Genomic DNA, 13931 nt, shown 5'->3' on the forward strand with positions numbered 1-13931 from the left:
TGCATGACGTTTTTACCCCGCCATGAAGGCAGCCATACTCCGCTTTCGGGTGTGTGCACGCTGGGTATATTCTCGTTTCCATAACCACCGAACGCTGACTATGGATTACAGGATCATTAACGTGCGCATTTAATCTTCTGCGTGCGTATACACACGAAGGGGGTTCAGGCACGAGCAGGTCTGCACATATGTTGACCTGGGAGATCGGAAGTCTCCACCCTTTACCCACCAGGCACCGTTATCGAGATTCGAACCCGGGACCCTCAGATTGAAACTCTGACTACTCGGCAATTGCGCCCGTCCACTGTGGGATTCGATTCCATGCCATCGCTATTCTCTGTTTCCTAAGTACACCAGTAAACTGCAAGGCCACCACTTCAATTAGGCATTTTCTTGTTGTTGTTGTTGTTGTTGTTCTTCTTCTTCTTCTTCTACATTTTTCTTCTCATGATTATGATAATAACGATAAAAATGATGATGATGATGATCAAATTATTATCACTATTATTATTATTATTATTATCATCATCATTATTATTATTGTTGTTGTTGTTGTTGCAATCAGTATAATTACCATTATTATCATTATTTAAAAAGAAATATCATTAGTATCATTATTATTATTGTTGTTGCCGTGGTTGTGGTTGATGTGGTTGTTCTTGTTGTCATTGATGGATGTCCAGGGGCTAGAATTGAACACGGGCTCACCATGAACAAAAACAGTGTGGATTTCCACCGGCCCCTGATTGCCAGAGGCTACGCTGAAGACGACTTCGTTGAGGTATTCCAAGACTCTCCCTGTGTGTGTGTGTGTGTGTGTGTGTGTGTGTGTGTGTGTGTGTGTGTGTCCACGCGCGCGTGTGGTAGTAGTAGTCCTCAAACCAATGTCTTTCCAGTTCCAGTGTTATATTTTACGAATAGAGAGAGACAGACACAGAGAGAGACAGAGAGAGAGAGAGGTGGGGGTGGAGAAGGGTGGGTAAACCTTTGGCTGGTACACCTTGGTGAAATGGGACTACTGACCACCACTTTTAACCTAATTTCTTGCTTTCTGTGTTGTGTATATCAGTGGTGTGTTGCGATTGATTTACTGACTGACGAAAGGCAGTGAAAGTTATCTCAAGAGGAAGACGTCCAAGCTAACGATAGAGACTGACATCCTGACCTGTGAGTTCTGTTCTTACGTCAGTGTGAGGCGACAGCTCTTCACTGACGTGCTTTATACGTTGGCAACAGTCAAGGAGTTAATGACTAGATGCGTATAAACTCTTAAACTCTGTGTGTGTGTGTGTGTGTGTGTGTGTGTGTGTGTGTGTGTGTGTGTGTGTGTGTGTGTGTGTGACACAGAGAGAGAGAGAGTTTTAGAATTCTATAAATACAAATTGTGTTCATCTGCTTCCTTTTTAGAATGTTTTAAAGCGGATGTGTAGTGTGTATGGATCAGTATGCATGTTTTGACATCTCCTTAGGAGGAAGGTGGCAGAATGGTTCAGACACTCAGCTGTGCAATACAGAAAGTCCGTGAGGGTCTGGGTTCGAATCCCGCTCTCGCCCTTTCTCCCAAGTTTGGCTGGAAAATCAAACTGAGCGTCTAGTCATTCGGATGAGGCGATAAAACGAGGTCCCGTGTGCAGCAAACACATGTCCGCACTGAAAAAGAACCCATGGCAACCAGAATTTGTCCTCTGACAAAATTATGTAGAAGAAATCCACTCTGATAAGTACACACATATATAAGCATGTACTCAATGCCTGACTAAGCGCGTTAGGTTATGCTGCTTTCAGGCATCTATCAGCAGATGTGGTGTAGCATATATGGATTTTTCCGCACGCATTGACGCCTCTTTGAGAAACTGAAACTGACGCCTCCTTGAAATTGACATTTTAAGTAAAATTGACCCTAGCTTGGAGAACAAAAGTTGGTTTCGTTTGAGAAAAAAACACTTCTTTTTCCGCGACTCTCTCTCTCTCTCTCTCTCTCTCTCTCTCTCTGTTTTTGTCTCTGAGACTCGACTCCAATCTTCCCATCTGAACTCATAGCACTATTTAACTGTGGGTATGAGGTGGTTTTGAGCCGAAAAATCTCGCGGTGATATGACTCTGGTAGGGTTCGAATCCACTACCTCTTAACTGTTGTTGTTGATGTTTTGCTGTTGTTGTTGCTGTTTTGTTGTTGTTGCTGCTGCTGCTGTTGCTGTTAACTTCGTACAAAGCGAATGGTTTCCCTTGGCATTCGATCTCCAACAGAAGAAATCAGACACCCTTACCCACGATGACCTGGAGAGAGCAGACGACTTTGACGACACGGTCTCCACACCAGTCGCCCTGCTTCCTCCAGACGTTGGCCCGGGGCCCCACACCGTGCGTAGTCGTATCGTGGGTGAGTTCAAATCTAGGCAGTTTCCTATTCTTTTTTTTCAGTTTTTGTTTTCATATACGAGTAATTTCCTGGCAAAGTCCTATTTTGGCGTCCTATATTCAGGGACCTATTTTACCGGCATTTTTTGTGCATTGATGAAAGGGGTAATGTCTTTTTTTTGCATCCTAAATCACTGCACCTATTGGTTACATTTCCATGGTTTGTGGTACCAAAAGCGGAAAGAGCAAGATGGTGGCATGTTAGTTTACAGTGACTGAATCCACATCAAAACTGATTACAATTACGTAAAAAGTAAGTCAAATACACTGGAAATGGATTACAACATATATTAATGGTAATATCGTTTCACACATGCACAAAAATTGCCGGTAAAATAGGTGCAATGATTTAGGAAGCTAAAATAGGACTTTACCTCCGGGTAGTTTTCTATTTTTAGTTTTTGTTTTCTTATATGAGTAATTTCATGGCGTCCTGAATCCAGAGACCTATTTTTTACCGGCAGTTATTTTGTGCATTGACGAAACGATGTTACAAGTAGTAGATGTTGTAGACAATTTTCAGTGGTTTTCGACTCTGTTTTTAACGTTATTTTACTCAGATTTGATGCGGATTCAGTCACTAAACTAACGTGCCGACATTTTGCTCTTTCCGTTTTTGGTCCCGCAAACCATAAAACTGCCCACTATTTCCACATGTTTCTGATCTATTATAACTGGATTTTGTGTGTGTATGTCCCTTTCACTGCCTAAAATAAGTTCTTTTGTTTTCTCCACGTTCAGTTCGAGAAAGTTAACCTTTTAGAAAGAGTTTGTAACACTAATTTCTATTAGAAATTTTTTTTTAATAAAAACAAAAAACAAACAAAAACTGTGAAATTGAAAACTCGTCTTTTAAAAGACCTACTAAAGCCATTTCGTCAGTATATTTTACAAGATTAAGAAAATGATCTGAGCACCTGATGTCATTAATGTAGAGGGAGAAAAGCAAAGTCGATAGAACACAACCCTGAGGAACACCAGTATTCACAGTAATATTTTCAGACATTATGGGCCAGCCAGAACTGACATTCAGACAAACACGCTGTGGCCGATTGCATAAAAAAAAACTTTCGTATCCATGAAATAAGGTCAGCTGTTACATCTAGGTCTATAAGTTTCCTCACTAAAATATGATGTTGAATAGTATTAAAAGCAGCGGACAGATCCATAAAAAGTACCCTAACAGATGTTCCAGAATTGTGCCAATGACGTGCGATAAGGTCAGTTAAAGAAATTATTGCATCATCAACACCTTGTCTAGCCCTGTACGCAGACTGTAATGGATCCATGCAACCAGCTCCACATTTCAGTAAGTGTCCACAGACAACTCTTTCCATACTTTTTGCAATGACAGATGTGAGAGCCACGGGGCGAAAATCTTTCATTTGCACAGCACCAGAGAACTTTGGTAATGGAAGAATAGTTGTCATCTTCCATAAGTGGGGCATAAAATGATAATGATTACTTGTTGAGCGCTGTCCTCCGTTAAAGGGACTTAAAAAGCGCTTTACAAGAAACATTAAACACACATACACACGCAACAACTTACATGAAAAAAAGAAAAGAAAAAGATTTTACTCACAAAAGCATAAAACAGATTCAAAGACTTCGCGTATTACATTACTTGATTACAAATACACACACACACACGTACACACACACACACACACACACACACACACACACACACACACACACAGAGAGAGTTAGCATGGCTTACAGCTGAATGTCACTAGAAAGACATGGTCAAAGCACAGGCGTTTTCAAAAAGATGTGTTTTCAGACCAGTTTAAAAGATTGAAATGAAACAGAGTGGCGAAGATCGTGATGTAAACTGCTCCAGACAGCTGGAGCTGAATGAGAATCACCAAATGATTGAGTTTTAACACGGGGAGGAAGTAGCCGCCGTGAATCGGAAGATAATTTGAGTTGTCGAGGGGACGTGTAGGTTTGGATGACTTTTCTCAGATACTGAGGGGCAGCACCCGAAATAGAGTTGAAGGTACTGCTACTACTACTACTACTACTACTACTACTACTACTACTACTACTACTTCTACTTCTACCACTACTACTACTACCCTCGCATCTTTTAAATATCGTCTCAAAACTCACCTTTTCCCTCAGCAATAAGTTCAATTGTGGCAGGTCCACTTCATTTGCGCTAGCTATACTTGACTATATGTGTATACATATGTATGTGTACATAACTACATGCATGTATATGAATGTGTATTGTGTGTACGTGTGTTTATGTAAGTTTGTGCCTGCCTATGTGAGCGTATGTGTCAGGGTAGCTGTTAGATACACATGTATGTTAAAATGTATGTATGCAGTGTGTGTGTGTGTGTGCGCGCGCGCGTGGTGTGTGTGTGTGTGTGTGTGTGTGTGTGTAGTCACATTTCGGTGTATGTATGTAACATTGATGTAACGTTTTATGTTAACAAAAGCGTTTTTGTAAAGCACCCAGAGCAGATTCCTCGATAGTGTGCTATATAAGTATCCATTTTCTTTTTCATTGCGCCAAATGCGGACTGCACACGGGACCTCGGTTTATCGTCTTATCCGAATGACCAGACTCAGTTTGATTTCCAGTCAAACCTGGGAGAAATGGCGATGGCGGGATTCGAACTCAGACCCTCACGGACTCTGTATTGGCAGATAAGCGTCTACAGTACACATTCTGTCACCATTTTCCTGAACAACAAATTAACTGGCAACAAAAGTGTTGTTCTTTGGCAAAACTCTGTAAAAAGAAAACCACTCTAATTGGTTCATAAATATAACTGGATATCACCCCCAATTGCCAAGGCCTGACTAAGGGCGTTGGGCTACGCAGCTGGTCAGGCATCTGCTTAGCAGATGTGGTGTAAAGGGTATATGGATTTGTCCGAATGCAGTGACGCCTCCTTGAATGATTGAACTGAACTGAAAACGGAGTATGGCTGCCTACATGGCGGAGTACATAAATAAAACGGTCAAACACGTAAAATGTTAAATGTTACATGTTTGTCTGAGTGTGTATGTGCGCGCGCCTGAAATCTGATTGAATGACACAGGAAACGAATGATGAGCGTCCAATGGCAGCCGTCAGTCGGCTTTGCCCAGGTAGGCAGCCTGTTGTGTAAATGACCCCGTATTTGTAAAACGCTTTGAGCTTGATCTCCGACCGAGGATAGGCGCTATATAAGTATCCATATCAATCAATCAAATCAACTGAACTGCTTCTGCTGTTGCTGCTTCTAAAATCAAAGATTCAAAGAAAGTTAATCCTTTTTGCCCACTTTAGGGTGTGGCGGATACAATAACAATACAACTCATTGAATCACAACTTCAGTCCAACGATGTCTCCGAAACACACAAAAACGCACGCACACACACGCACGTGTGCTAACAATAATGATTTGCAAGAAAACATATCAAACTTAAACTTGTTTCCATAACCCACCGAACGCTGACATGGATTACAGGATCTTTAACGTGCGTATTTGATTTTCTGCGTGCGTATGCACGCGAAAGGGGTTCAGGCACTAGCAGGTCTGCACATATGTTAACCTGGGAGATCGGAAAAGTCTCCGCCCTTTACCCACCAGGCGCCGTTCCCGAGATTCGAACCCATGGCCCTTAGATGGAAAGTCCAACGCTTTAACCACTCGGTTATTGCGCCCTTCTTTCTACCAGTTTCGATCTGCAGTGTCTTCACAGACATGTCTGCCTGTTGTCTCAGGGTTCTGCTGCGGTCCGCAGCCTGCAGTGACGGCACGTGAGAAGCGCGTGCAAGTGCTGAAGGTACTGTCCTTGACCTTGCTGCCCATCCTAGGCCTGTGGGCCTTCACCGCCTATGGCCTCAGCGACAGCATTGAGGTCAAGATGGAGATTGAACAGGTATGGACGTCAGCATGGACATTACACATTATCCATAATTATTAACTCATCTACCCCCACAGCTACATACCTACTACAACCCCCTAGACCAGCACTGCAGGGTGGTTCACTAAAACGGCGAAAATCGATGAAGAATTGTTGATTCAATCGGTAAAATAAAGCTTCGTTTTCATGCTTACTTGAATCCGTAAATGGTTCAGTTTAAATGCCAACCGTACCAAGCAAGAATGAACGAAATTAAAGTGATTGCCTTGAGGTAACGCGTCCGCCTTGGATGCGAGAGAATCTGAGCGCGCTGGTTCGAATCACGGCTCAGAAGCCGATATTTTCTCCCCCTCCACTAGACCTTGAGTGGTGGTCTGGACGCTAGTCATTCGGATGAGACGATAAACCGAGGTCCCGTGTGCAGCATGCACTTAGCGCACGTAAAAGAACCCACGGCAACAAAAGGGTTGTTCCTGGCAAAATTCTGTGAAAAATCCATTTCGATAGGAAAAACAAATAAAACTGCACGCAGGGGAAAAAAAATGGGTGGGGCTGTAGTGTAGCGACGCGCTCTCCCTGGGGAGAGCAGCCCGAATTTCACACAGAGAAATCTGTTGTGATAAAAAGGAATACAAACACAAATACAAATACAAAATAGTGTGTTGGTACGCGAATACTCATACCTGGTTCACAGGGGGAAGTAATCATGGATATACCCCCCGAAACTACACTGCACATTGTTCATATCAAAATGGATATACGCTCCCGAAAGCAGCGTGTAGCCGCCAACATGGCAGGGTAAAAACGGTCATACACGTATAAGCCCTCTCGTAGACAAGAGTGAACGAGGGATTCACAGCCCATGAACGCTGAAGTAGATGGGTGTTCTACAGGTATTGACGTAAATATGAACAGGCACTAGCGGTACGCGGTTGACTCTGTGTTGACGTCAGCATGGCTGCTGATTCGATACTGACGTCAGGATGAACACGGAAGAGGCATTGATGAGGAACAGAAAACTCTCGATCAGTGTGGAGAGACTATCAACACACACACACACACACACACATATGTGTGTGTGTGTGTCTATAAATATAAATATATATATATATGATATTGATCCGACACAGAATTTTCAAAGCATTTGTTGCTGTTTTCTTTTCGCTCTCAAGCGTGTGCTCTTGAATGATAGGTCATTTTCAACACATGCAATGCACTTTGATATTACAGACAGACAAGACGAGTGCGTAGCCTTCAGCATTGTCGTATGTTTTGCATGAAATGCGTGACGACCAGCGATCTGTCGGCATATGGATTTTTTTTTTCACACACATGCATGAGCACACACGCACACACGCTCACATAATGATAATAATAATAATAATAATAATAATACCATCTGTGTAGCGCTGAATCTTGTGCAGAGACAAATCTAAGCGCTTTCACACCAGTCATTCACATGCATGCATCACTCTAAACCGGGAAAAAAACGCAACTGAAGGCAAGGAAGAGGCAGGGGAGGGAGGTTATCTTGTGAAGAGGTGGGTTTTAAGGCCAGACTTGAAAGAGCTGAGTTCGGATACCTGACGAAGCCAAAGAGGAAGTTCATTCCAAATGCAAGGTCCAGAGACAGAAAAAGAAGGGCTGTCGCCTCACTGAGATAAGACAGAGCTTACAGTTCAGGGTGTCAATGAAGGGGTGTTGCCTAACTGAGATAAGACAGAGCTTTCAGTTCAGGATATCATTGAAGGGCTGTTGCCTCCCTGAGATTTAAAAAAAAAGAGCTTACAATTCAGGACATCAGTGAAGGATCACTGAGACAGAACAGAGCTTACAGTTCAGCATGTCAGTGAAGGGCTGACACCTCACTGAGATGAGACAGAGCTCATAGTTCAGGATGTCAATGAAGGGCTGTTGCTTAACTGAGATAAGACAGAGCTTACCTTACAGTTCAGGACGTCAGTGAAGGGCTGTTCTCTCATTGAGATCATACAGTTCAGAAAATCGTTGAAGAGCTATCACCTCACTGAGATAAGACAGCGCTTACAGTTTAGGATGTCAGTGAAGGGCTGTTATCTCACTGAGATAATACAGTTAAGAAAATCGTTGAAGAGCTGTCACCTCACTGAGATTAGACAGAACTTACAGTTCAGTGTGTCAGTGAAGGGCTGTTAGCTCACTGAGATAAGACAAGAGCTTACAGTTCAGGGGTGTATTGCATGAGCGAACTTTGCTTATCGTTAAGAATGTTAGTAATTAACTCCAAGGTTAACTCCCTATACTCAGCAATATTCTTAGCTCTTAGCAAACTTAATGAACTTTGTTCATCGTTAAGAATGTTCGTAACTCCACGATAAACTCCATAATACTCAGGAACATTAGCAAACTTAAGCACTGCCAAAGATCGCCTCATGTAACCAGAATGCCATCACACACACACACACACACACACACACACACACACACACACACACACACAGAGAAAGACTCAAACCCTCTGTTTTCTCCCCCCCCCCCCTACCCCCCCCCTCCCCCCCCCTCCCCCACACCCACCCACCCTCAACAGACCCAGATCTCGGTCAAGTTCAGCGTGGAGATCGGCATCTTCCTGGACCGGATCCAGCGGGAGCGGGACATGTCCGTGCTGTACCTGACCATCCTGGGCCCGGAGACGCGCGCCTTCCTGCAGAACGAGTACATCCTGACGGACGAGGCCCTGCAGGCCATGTCCGGGTGGCCTGTGCGCAACGACTTCCACACGGTGTTCCGCTCCAAGCAGTCCTTCCAGGACTTCCTCAACGACTACCGCAACAAGCTGGACCCGCACACCTTCAACATCTACTCTACCATGGACTTCTACAACGGGCTGATTGAGAGGTGAGCTGGTTCGGTTTTGGGTTTGGGTTGGGTTGAGTCTGGTGGAGTATGGTGTGTGTGTGTCTGGGTGTGTGTGAGGGGAGACGTGCTTGGGGATTTTTTTTCATCACCGGAATAAAACGAGATATCACAATACTTACCAGGCCGATTACTCTGGTGATGATAAATTTAATCTCATGTTAATATTGATATTAGCGTTATTTTACTATATTATTACTGTACGTCAGGTCAGGTCATTAGATCTGCTACTGGTAACCTGTAATCCAGTACAAACTGTTCAGGGTCGGGTTGCCGGTGACTAAACCGGCACTCCCACCGCTCCCTTCCGGGACTGGTGAGGTGGGTGGCTTATGGAATTAAAAACGAGATCCATAAAAGGGCGTCGGATCAGGAGAGCCACCGATGGCCATCTAACTCCACCGTGCTGTGTGCATGCCACACGTAGTTGGCCCCCAGGGTGTGTCTACCCATGCATGCGAAGTCTGGATCCGGCAGAATCTGCGGAAGAAACCTATCAGTTCAACGGAGAGGAAGGCGGTTACAGCAACGCCTTGTGGAGTGCAGAGAGCAAGATGAGACACCGAAAGGATATCTTGGTCATCCACTGCATCCGTGCTCATCCTCCAGTCGTCTCGACTTAGTCTTGCCACTGGAAATTGGTGAACCCGGACGAGAGAGTGAGGTCGACGTTGCGCAACTCCTCTTCACTTTAAACAAACTCATCGCGCAAGTCATCAGTCATCCTTAATGACCTTTCATCCTTCATCCTTTCATCACCCCCAAGTCCTGTGGCGACAGGCGAGCGACGAAACGACAGGTGTGGGTACACTGGCAGTCGCAGCCGCAGACCTGCACACAGGCGGCTCAGGCCATAGGGTCGTTCTTCATCGACAGGAGCAGCGATGGAGCTCGGCAGCCGTCTGAGCGTCTGAGCAGCCCTCTTTAGGAATGCACTGCTCACCTCCCTGGCATGAGGAAGGGGCTAGAAAAGGTGACCTAAAAATTGCCTGCTCTATATCACCCTGGCCAGTGTACCGCGGCTGGCGGGGACCCTACATCAGCGGTCGAAACAAAGAGAAAGAAAAGAAAAAAACGAGGATCGTTCCTCTCACCATTGGTGCTTGGAACATAAAGACTCTCCTGGACAGAGATGACGCGGACAGACCCCAAAGGAGAACGGCACTAGTTGCATCCGAACTAGCCAGATACAACATCGACATCGCAGCCTTGAGTGAGACTCGGCTTGCAGGCGAAGGCGAGCTCTATGAACGGGGATCTGGTTACACCTTCTTCTGGAGTGGACGAGGAAGCGAAGAGCGACGTGAGGCTGGCGTTGGTTTTGCAGTAAAAACAGCACTTGTCAGCAAGCTAGCTGGAATCCCAAAAGGAATCAACGATAGGCTTATGACCATGAAACTCCCACTGGCATCTGGCCAGAAGCACCTCACCATTGTCAGTTCCTACGCCCCAACCATGACCAACCCGGATGAAGTGAAGGCGAAGTTCTATGAGGACCTTCACTCTGTCATTGCTGCTATCCCGAAAGCAGACAAGCTCATCATTCTTGGGGACTTCAAAGCTAGAGATGGCTCTGACTGCATCTCCTGGGATGGAGTGGTTGGAAAGCACGGCGTGGGCCACTGCAACCCAAATGGATTGCTTTTGCTTCAGACCTGTGCAGAGCACGAACTGCTGATAACCAACACATTTTTCTGCCTCCCTACCCGTAACAGGACGTCATGGATGCACCCTCGCTCAAAGCATTGGCATCTCATCGATTACGTCATCGTCAGGAAAAGGGATAGGCAAGATGTATGTGTGACAAAGACCATGTTCGGCGCCGAGTGTTGGACAGACCATCGCCTTGTAGTTTCGAAGCTGAATATTCGAATCCAACCCAAGAGACGCCCCCAAGGCCAGAAGGCTCCAAAACGGCTCAACATCGCTAAGCTGAAAAACATCACCGTCAAACAGACCTTTGTAGAGCTGCTGGAAGATCGTCTGGAATCCGCCTCTCTGGACAACTAGAATGTGGAGTCTGACTGGAGGACCCTGCACGAGCTGATCTATAGTACAGCTTCAGAGACCCTGGGACCTATGACCAGAAAGCACAAAGACTGGTTTGATGAAAACTGTGATGAAATCAAGCAGCTTCTGGATGAGAAACGCCGTCTGAATCAAGCCTACCTGAGCAAGCCAAAGTCCACCTCAAAAAAGGATGCGTACAATGCCATCCGCAGGACTGTTCAGCAAAAGTTATGTCAGATGCAGGATAAGTGGCTGAGTGACAAAGCTGATGAGATCCAGGGATATGCTGACAGGCACGATATGAAGAGGTTCTATGATGCCTTAAAAGAAGTCTACGGCCCCACATCCTCAGGATCATCCCCCCTCCTGAGTGCAGATGGGAATACCTTGATCACCACGAAGAAGAAAATTCTCGAACGCTGGGCTAAGCACTTTGACAGTGTCTTAAATCGCCCTTCCTCCATAAATGATGAAGCCATAGACCGTCTCCCACAAATCCCCATCAGCGAAGCACTGGACGATCCACCAGCACTTCTTGAGACCCAGAAAGCAATCCGTCTGCTATCCAGTGGCAAAGCACCTGGCTCAGACTCCATACCAGCAGAGGTCTACAAGGATGGAGGCACTGTGCTGACTGAGAAGCTCCATCAGCTGTACTCATTCATGTGGAAAGAAGAGACGATCCCCCAGGGTTTCAAAGATGCATCTATCATTCACTTGTACAAGCGAAAGGGGAACCGGCAAGCCTATGATAACCATCAGGGCATTTCCTTGCTCTCCATCGCAGGCAAGATACTTGCCAGGATCCTACTAAACTGCCTCACAGCACACCTTGACCAAGGACATTTGCCTGAGAGCCAATGTGGATTCAGGAAAAAGCGGATCCACCGACATGGTGTTTGCTGCAAGGCAGCTGCAAGAGAAATGTCAGGAGCAAAATGCTGATCTGTTCTCCACCTATGTCGACCTCACTAAGGCCTTCGACACCGTGAGTAGAGAGGGACTGTGGAAGATCATGGCCAAGTACGGATGCCCTCGGAAATTCATTTCCTTGGTCAGCCAGTTTCATGAAGGCATGCAGGCTCGAGTCCAGGATAATGGCGAAACATCGGCTCCTTTTCCAGTTACAAATGGTGTCAAGCAAGACTGCGTCCTGGCTCCAACACTGTTCAGCCTCATGTTCTCTGCAATGCTTACTGATGCCTTCAGAGATGGCGATGTTGGAATCGGCCTAAAGTACCGAACAGATGGCAAGCTGTTTAACCTCAGAAAGCTTCAAGCAAAAACGAAGGTCATGACAGACATCATCAGAGACTTTTTGTTTGCTGATGATTGTGCCCTCAACGCTGGATCTGAAGATGACATGCAACTCAGCGTCGACAAGTTTGTCACTGCCAGCAGGAACTTCGGCCTTACCATCAGCACGAGGAAAACTGAAGTTCTCCATCAGCCAGCCCCAGGGAAACCCTACGTTGAGCCCAACATCACAGTCAACGGTCAGAGACTCAGTGCGGTGGAGCGGTTCGCATATCTTGGCAGCACACTGTCACGAAATGCGACCATCGACGATGAAGTGAACGTCAGGACTGCAAGAGCAAGCGCAACCTTTGGTAGACTCTATGCAAATGTCTGGAACAGAAGAGGCATTGGTCTTGAGACCAAGCTAAAAGGTCTACAGAGCAGTAGTTCTCCCCACGCTACTGTACGCCTGCGAAACTTGGACAGTGTACCAACGACATGCCAAGAAGCTGAACCACTTCCACACAACATGCCTCAGGAAGCTACTGAACATCAAGTGGCAAGACAGGACCCCAGACACGGAGGTGCTTGCAAAAGCCACCCTTCCCAGCATCTTCACCATCCTGATGCAGTCCCAGCTCCGCTGGGCTGGACACGTGGCGCGCATGCCAGACCATCGGCTGCCCAAAAGGCTCTTCTATGGCGAGCTGCAACAAGGGAAGAGATCACACGGAGGTCAGAAGAAGCGCTTCAGAGATACTCTGAAAGTCTCTCTTAAAGCGTTTGATATCAACCCTGACTCCTGGGAGGAATCTGCAGTGGACCGTGACAAATGGCGCGCTGCTGTGCACAAAGGCGCCAAGTTGTGCGAGGCCAACAGGACTGCTGCAGCTGTTCAGAAGAGGCAGGCCAGAAAGTCACTGGCAAACCAGCTCCCTGACAATGATATGCCTGTCTTTGTCTGCCCTAACTGTCAGCGAACATTTCGTGTGCAGATTGGGCTATTCAGCCATCAGCGCATTCACAGATAGATTCATGAGCATCCCCCCCCACCCCCCCACCACCACCCTCCCCCCATCCCCCAGCTGGATGACAACAATGGTCATCATCGATCTCGATGGACGCACACCACGACTGTATTATGTACTGTTTGTTTATTTGTTTTATTTCATTATTTCATTACTTACTGTTTATGAATGTTAATTGATACAATTGACAATTTGGTTCATCAGCCGTCATGATAAAATTGAAGTGCAACGTTGTGAGCACAGTATAAGCTTTAAGCTTGTTGATGCTCTTTTGTCATTCATTGCATTGTAACCATGTGTGTTGTTGAATAATTAAAGATTATTTAAACCAGTACTTAACACCGACATCACACCAATCCCAGGAAGGGTGCCGACAGGAGTTACCTTTGATATAATGATATGGTAATGGATACTTACACAGCGCCTATCCTCAGTCGGAGACCAAGTCATATGCGCATTACAAACAGGGGG

The 13931-nt window shown here is 45.8% G+C and overlaps 1 protein-coding gene across 1 annotated transcript in view; it reads left to right on the forward strand.

Moving 5' to 3' along the window:
* Nucleotides 1-1484: 1484 nt before the first annotated feature.
* Nucleotides 1485-13931, forward strand: part of LOC143287233 (uncharacterized) — a 30488-nt gene continuing 18041 nt past the window's right edge. The window contains exons 1-4 of the mRNA XM_076595178.1: nt 1485-1517; nt 2248-2380; nt 6146-6303; nt 8855-9165. Of these exons, the coding sequence (XP_076451293.1) occupies nt 1485-1517; nt 2248-2380; nt 6146-6303; nt 8855-9165 (635 nt within the window). The remainder of the gene's footprint in view (nt 1518-2247; nt 2381-6145; nt 6304-8854; nt 9166-13931) is intronic.

Source organism: Babylonia areolata, chromosome 11 (genome assembly GCF_041734735.1).
Source record: "Babylonia areolata isolate BAREFJ2019XMU chromosome 11, ASM4173473v1, whole genome shotgun sequence".
Classification (NCBI taxonomy): domain Eukaryota; kingdom Metazoa; phylum Mollusca; class Gastropoda; order Neogastropoda; family Buccinidae; genus Babylonia; species Babylonia areolata.